The 6,536-nt window shown below is 35.0% G+C and overlaps 1 protein-coding gene across 5 annotated transcripts in view; it reads left to right on the top strand.

The window, feature by feature from the left end:
• The window catches only part of ADGRB3 (adhesion G protein-coupled receptor B3), a 716,195-nt gene that overhangs the window by 292,277 nt on the left and 417,382 nt on the right, over positions 1-6,536 (top strand). For all 5 annotated transcript variants that reach the window (XM_005875869.2, XM_014547407.1, XM_014547406.1 and 2 more), the window contains 2 exons: positions 2,525-2,689; positions 3,133-3,297. In XM_005875869.2, coding sequence (XP_005875931.1) covers positions 2,525-2,689; positions 3,133-3,297 — 330 coding nt within the window. The remainder of the gene's footprint in view (positions 1-2,524; positions 2,690-3,132; positions 3,298-6,536) is intronic.

Here is a 6,536-nt window from a genome sequence, read left to right as displayed (position 1 = left end):
AAAGTTTTGCTAGTGGTGATGTAAAACCTTCTTACAGGAAGAGCTTAATGAAAAAACTATTTCATAAATATTATTATTCTTTCCAGTCTCTTTTCAGTAAGGTCTTTTCTCATTCCTCTTCAATATTACAAACCCTTGACAAATTATCTTCTCCTTCCACATTTGACTTGCTCATTCCTGACTCCACATCTCCTTAGCTGGAAGGAGATCTTTTCTCTGCCAATGAGTGTGTAACTATTACATTCATTAAAAAAATACTGAAAATTTACCTGTAACCAGAATGATTAAGGGTATCACATACTCTTTTATTCTAGTTACTCGGCACAGAATAAAGTTGGCATCACCTAATTTATCTTTGTTATGTGTTACTTTCTGAATGTTCTCAGTAATTTGACTACCCATACATTCTTTTGCCAAATAGATGTCAAGGTGCAGGAATGACTCTTATTATTTTTTTTTTTAATTCTTCTCTTATGTGTTACTTTCTGAATGTTCTCAGTAATTTGACTGCCCATACATTCTTTTACCAAATAGATGTCAAGGTGCAGGAATGACTCTTATTTTTTTTTTAATTCTTAGAATGATTAGGAGAGTGAGGGTTCATCATGCAAACTCAATAAATGTTATCTTTGAAAAGCAAGATTCTGAAATGAAAAGCGTGCTTATCTTTAAAGCCAGAATAGAAAGGAAATGGGTAATTTATGAACTCCTATTGACTCACTAGAATTTTCTTTTTTTTTTGTCTGGCAAATGGACTACATAGCCAATAAGATTGTATCAGGTATTTTAATACAATGAGATGCTAAAATTACATGAATAGGATGATTAACTTGGCATTTTATGATTGTTAATCTCACAAAGGATTTATTAAGTACATCTAGGTATCTATTAAACTACTGTCTTTTTAATAGCGACCTGCAAGGCCTGAAATTAGGTTGAAAGCACTTACTCAAAATCCACCAGGCTTTCACGTTTGTTTAGATGGGTCTTCATAGCAGCACTAACTTATGTTGGAACTTTGTATTTATGGTGAATTCTCTTTCACTGTAAGGAAATTGACTAACAACCACGGAATGATATTGGAGAAAAGTAGGCAGTCATATACTAGTGCATTTATAACTCTTACAGGCTAATTAATGCATTCTAAATTAGGTAAATATTTTTACCTGAATTCTTTGCTCACTTGCATTTTGTGATTATGCCTTAGCGAATGCTGTTGCCTTTTTCTAAGTTATCCAAATTTCACCATACCCATCTAACATAGTCATCCCCCAAACTGATGTGATCTATCCTCTGAAAGCCTCCATGTGCCATGTTAAGACAGTATTGCTTTTACTTATTACTTATTTGCATGCACAATGTCATTCTTCTACTAAGTCATAAAAATTTTTTGAGATTGGGGTTTATATTTTATTTCTCTATCTCTTATAACACCTATCATAGTGTCTGATAACTAATAGAATCTCAAAAATCATTTTAATAAATGAATAAATAAATCAGTCTCAATTTGAATCTTCCAAAGACAAGTGCAACAGCCTATATTAAATTTTAGTCACCAGACACTTGGGAGTCATCTGGACCCTCTCTCCATTTCAGTTCCCATGACAAGTTCTTCAGGAGACACTCTTGCTATGTGCCCCCAACCCCCCATAGCTTTCTAATCTTTCCAGGACACTCCATGGACCTTGCCAACATCATCCTCGCTCAGACCCTCCCTACCCTCTCCCATAATTCTTTCTCCAACTGGCATTAGATCTAATCATAGAGTCCTATTTAAATCATTCACTAGCTTCTTAATGGTCTGAGAATAGTAGTCCAAATCCTTAACACGTTGACAAAAAGCCTACAAAATCTAGCATCTGCCTTTTTACCCTCCCCTCTTGTAGAGCTCTTCACCTGGCTCTCTTGGTTCCATTCACAACAGCCTTTATTCAAGTCCTGGAAGTGCCCATGTTTCTTCTGCTAAGGACCTTGGTATATCTTCCTGGAACTGACTCTTGCCCTAGGTATTTCCCCATTATCATTCAGGGCTTGCCTGAAACCTCATGTCAAGGAAGATTCCCCAGACCCTCTGAACTCTTATCTCACAGTATCTTGAAAGTGTCCTTTGCAGTAATGCTATATAATTAATCTGTTTAGCATGTAACACATTGTGTAACTCATTCTAGGGACTTCTACTCTCAAATATGAGCTCTATGAGTTATTGGTCAGTATTTATTTTGTTCAGTCTTCTCTATACCCATCAAGGTCTTGCAGTTTTGAGTAATTAATAAATATTTTTTGAGAAATAAATGAATCAAAATAGATACTGGATACATAAAAGGAAATAGAAGTGAAAAAATAAGGTAATAGTAGCTCTAAGGGAAGTAATACAATCTAATGCCATTGTGACCTTCCATTGTATGTATCTCATTAGAGTCCCTTGATTGGGATTCATCTTCAAGGCTGGTTTTACCTTGTACTTTTTGTAGAGGCTTCTCTACTGGAAGGTCTCCTTACACGGTCTCTCTTTTTGTTTTGGCAGTTGATGGACAGTGGCAGGAGTGGAGTTCATGGAGCCAGTGCTCGGTGACCTGCTCGAATGGGACCCAGCAGAGAAGCCGGCAGTGTACTGCTGCGGCTCATGGGGGTTCTGAGTGCAGAGGGCCATGGGCGGAAAGCAGAGAGTGCTATAATCCAGAGTGTACAGGTAAGACCTGACTATATATTTAAGAGATGCTTGCCATTTAAAAATTGTGACAGAATCATGCCAGACAGTCATAGTATAATCACATGATTATATGTTTTTATTAAATGAAGCCAATTATACCCAGACTCCTTCTACTGCATGTCACATTAATAAAGCAGCAGAATTCAGGAGAGTCTTAATTTAAATATTGATTAAAATGATGAAGTTTAATACTGAATTTGTACTTTTTACAAATAAAGTTCAATCTCTTCAAAATATTGAAGATTCTGACAAACTTATAAATTTCTGTTCATCACAATGCTCTTGATTTTACCAGCAAGTCAAATATTTAAATAAAGTTTATCCATGGTAGTAGGTTAATAAAAGTTGAACAGACTAAGTAATGGTCCTTAGATTTTAAAATTACTAAATTAGTGACACTGATCATGACATATTTCTTTCAGCCAATGGTCAGTGGAATCAGTGGGGTCATTGGAGTGGATGTTCCAAGTCCTGTGACGGTGGCTGGGAAAGGCGAATAAGGACCTGTCAGGGTGTAGCGATAACAGGGCAGCAATGTGAAGGAACAGGCGAAGAAGTGAGAAGATGCAGTGAGCAGCGATGTCCTGGTGAGAATTAACTGAGGTTTTCCCAGTGAAAAAATTTTGTTACCTTAAAAAAAAAGGATTAAAAATATTGTCATTGGTTAAGGGCAGTACTTTCTCAATTGAAGTATTGCTAATGATAAGTGACAATTTACTTGTGTCCATAATGTATAGAGTTTCCTCTCTCTCTGTGTCATGGACTATTCTATAGGTTTTTAAATCATTTGCTGCAAAATGACATTGAAAATGTGATAATACAAAGGTAGCCATATTGAACAATAACATAGCTAGATATGATTTAAAATAGTTTGGGGTATTATTATTCACAACTTTTTAAAAATTGATTTTGAGAGAGAGAGAGAGAAAGAGAGAGAGAGAGAGAGAGAGAGAGAAACAGAGCGAAACATTAATGTGAGAGAGAAATAGCGATCCGTTGCCTTTTATACACATCCTGACTAGGGACTGAACCTGCAGTCTTTTGGTGTATGGGATGACGCTCCAAACAACTGAGCTACCTACCTAGGGTTTTCACTATTTTTGTAAAAGATTTGTTTACTGAGAACACAAAACAAATTGCATTAGATTATTTATAGTAGAATATAAAGACATTAAGTGTTAGATAGCTAAGTGGGAAAATTAAAACATGATGTTGAAATCCAGACACTTGTAAATTCTGCTGTTAATTTGTCTTGATGTATGACCTTGGACATCCCCATTTACTTGCCCTTGGCCCATTTTCTACTGAAAAAGGAAATTCCGTTGAGGAGCACATTTTAAAATGAAAGTATAGGTTTTAATTAGTAGTGAATGAATGGAAGTGCTGCTACATTAAAGGATTTGACATATAAGCATAGAAAAAAAAGGAGAGGTAAAAACTACTGACATCATACATCATATACATGTTTGGGCAAAAGAGGTTTACAGTTGTGAGTGCATGAAATACAGTATAGCTTATTTTTGTATTATTCTTTATTAATTATTGTGTTATTTTCTATATGAACAACTGTTAACCTACTTAGCCCCACCCTGGATTTTAAAACATTATTTGGAACAAAGACTCCTTCCTAATTGTATATACATTTCATAAAATATTATTGACATACATACTGAGTGAGGACTTAATAAGTATGTGAAAATTGGGATTTTAGAATGATATCATAGGCAACATTGTTATAAACATGCTAGAAAAGATGATAGGATGGAGTTTTAGAATAGCACAGCTATGTATGAAGGGGAAAGTGCTGGCCTTGGAGAATTTGAAGACCCAGTTAAAGTCCCGTTGCTGCTCGTGTGGCTGTAGGGAAGCTAGCTGATCTCACTGGCTCTCTGGTTCCTGGTGAGGTTGCTGAGTGCAGCTGTTCAAGGTTCCTTTTTCAGTTCAGAAAATGATGGCGTTCTGTCTCTAATATAACTACTGCAGTTTAGAAAAACCACAGAATTCTAAAAGGTATCTAGTGGTCAAAACTTTGGATTTCACCTTACTTCAAATTTTAATGACTTATAGTTCAACTCTAATACCAACAGAAACTGGGCTCGAAGAGCGCAATGTCAGTAGGTGTCTTTAGAGCTTACCAAAGATCTGAAGTTAGTTTTGTTCATTCTTTTTTTTTAAAGATATTTTTATTGATTTCAGAGAGGAAGGGAGAGGGAGAGAGAGATAAAAAATGAAAACATCAATGATGAGAGAGAATCATTGATTGGCTGCCTCCTGCATGCCCCGTAGTGGGGGTCAAGCCCACAACCTGGGCATGTGCCCTTGACTGGAATCAAACCTGGGACCCTTCAGTCCACAGACCGATGCTTTATCCACTGCACCAAACCAGCTAGGGCAATTTTGTTCATTCTTAAGGCCATAGAAATGTAGAATGATAAGATCTAGCCAGCATGCAGGCTTTGGTTGAGAAGGACACCTATGCAGGTTAGCACTGTCAAATTGTTCCTGTGCTGCATAAGAATTAAGAAGCAGTATACAGAAACATTTACTTTGCCCAGGGAGAAATGCCTTTAGAACAGTGGGCATGACTAAATAAGATCCTTTTAATATTTAAAGCTACCTAACGTAGTCTGAGCATGTCAAGGTTCTTAACTGTCTTGGGCTTTTAAAACTGTCTTTCACCTGCTTATATAGAGGTAAGATGGTGCTGCTGCAATCAAATTTAAAACATTGCCACCTGCTGTTTAGAGAACATTTTACATATCTATTTACAAAAAGAAGATATTATACCGTATTTGCTAGATTTGTTCCTTGGCTTTTATGACTTAAAGCAGGTTGAAAAATTATCATATAAAATGGTAAAAAGTTTTTTATATTCTATGTACTATGTTATATTACAGGGGTTGGCAAAGGTAGGTTTGTAGTTGCTTGTATGGAAAAAGACATGCAGATTGATTATTACAATAGCTTTATTCACTCTTGTGTTTCATGTACTCACAACTGCAAACCTACTTTTGCCTGCCCCTGTATATTTGATATTAACTTTAACATTTTTATTTTACTCTTTTCAATGATATGATTTTAAATCATATTGTATGTGGAGCAATATAATGACTCCAAATTTACACATTGACAATATAAACTCAAAACACTTTTAAATGATCTTAACAGTTACTAAGCTATTTTTCTCCTTTTGTCAATGACAAAGCCACAACAAATATTTCTTTTATAACAATATGTTTTTTAAGTATTACTTTTAGTGCTGTGCATTCCTAATTTTTCTTCAGGTTGACAAAAACAGCTAGTATTTATTTTATGCTTTGCTTAATTGAAATGCAAAGCAAATTAATCAAGTTTTCCAAGGAACCCTCAGTTGTCAGGAAAGAGAAATATACCTAAATCTTTGTCTGGATAATTAATGAAAATAATGATTAATCATCTGGATTGAATCAAAATCTGTTATGGTGTCTACTAAAAATGGAAAGTAAATTCCTCATCAAGATTACGATATTCCTGGTAAATAGATAACATAAAAGTAACAGAAAGAGCAGTACAGCATAGGAAATATAGTCAATAATATCATAATAACTGTGTATAGTGCCTGTTGGGTACTGGAAATATCAGGAGAACATCCTGTAAAGTATATGCTTGTCTAACCACTATGTTGTACACTTGAAACTAATTTAAAATAAGATTGAATGGAAAGTGTAATTGAAAAAAATAAAAATAAAATAAAGTAGAATTAAAAACAAATAGCATCACTGACCAAAAGTAAGTTATTTCTCTTATTTTCATAAGAAAAGAGAATTAGAGGGATGGAAAGTACATA

This window comes from Myotis brandtii, unplaced genomic scaffold, assembly GCF_000412655.1.
Source record: "Myotis brandtii unplaced genomic scaffold, ASM41265v1 scaffold471, whole genome shotgun sequence".
NCBI classification, from domain to species: Eukaryota; Metazoa; Chordata; class Mammalia; order Chiroptera; family Vespertilionidae; genus Myotis; species Myotis brandtii.
This window is presented reverse-complemented; position numbering and strand designations above follow the sequence as displayed.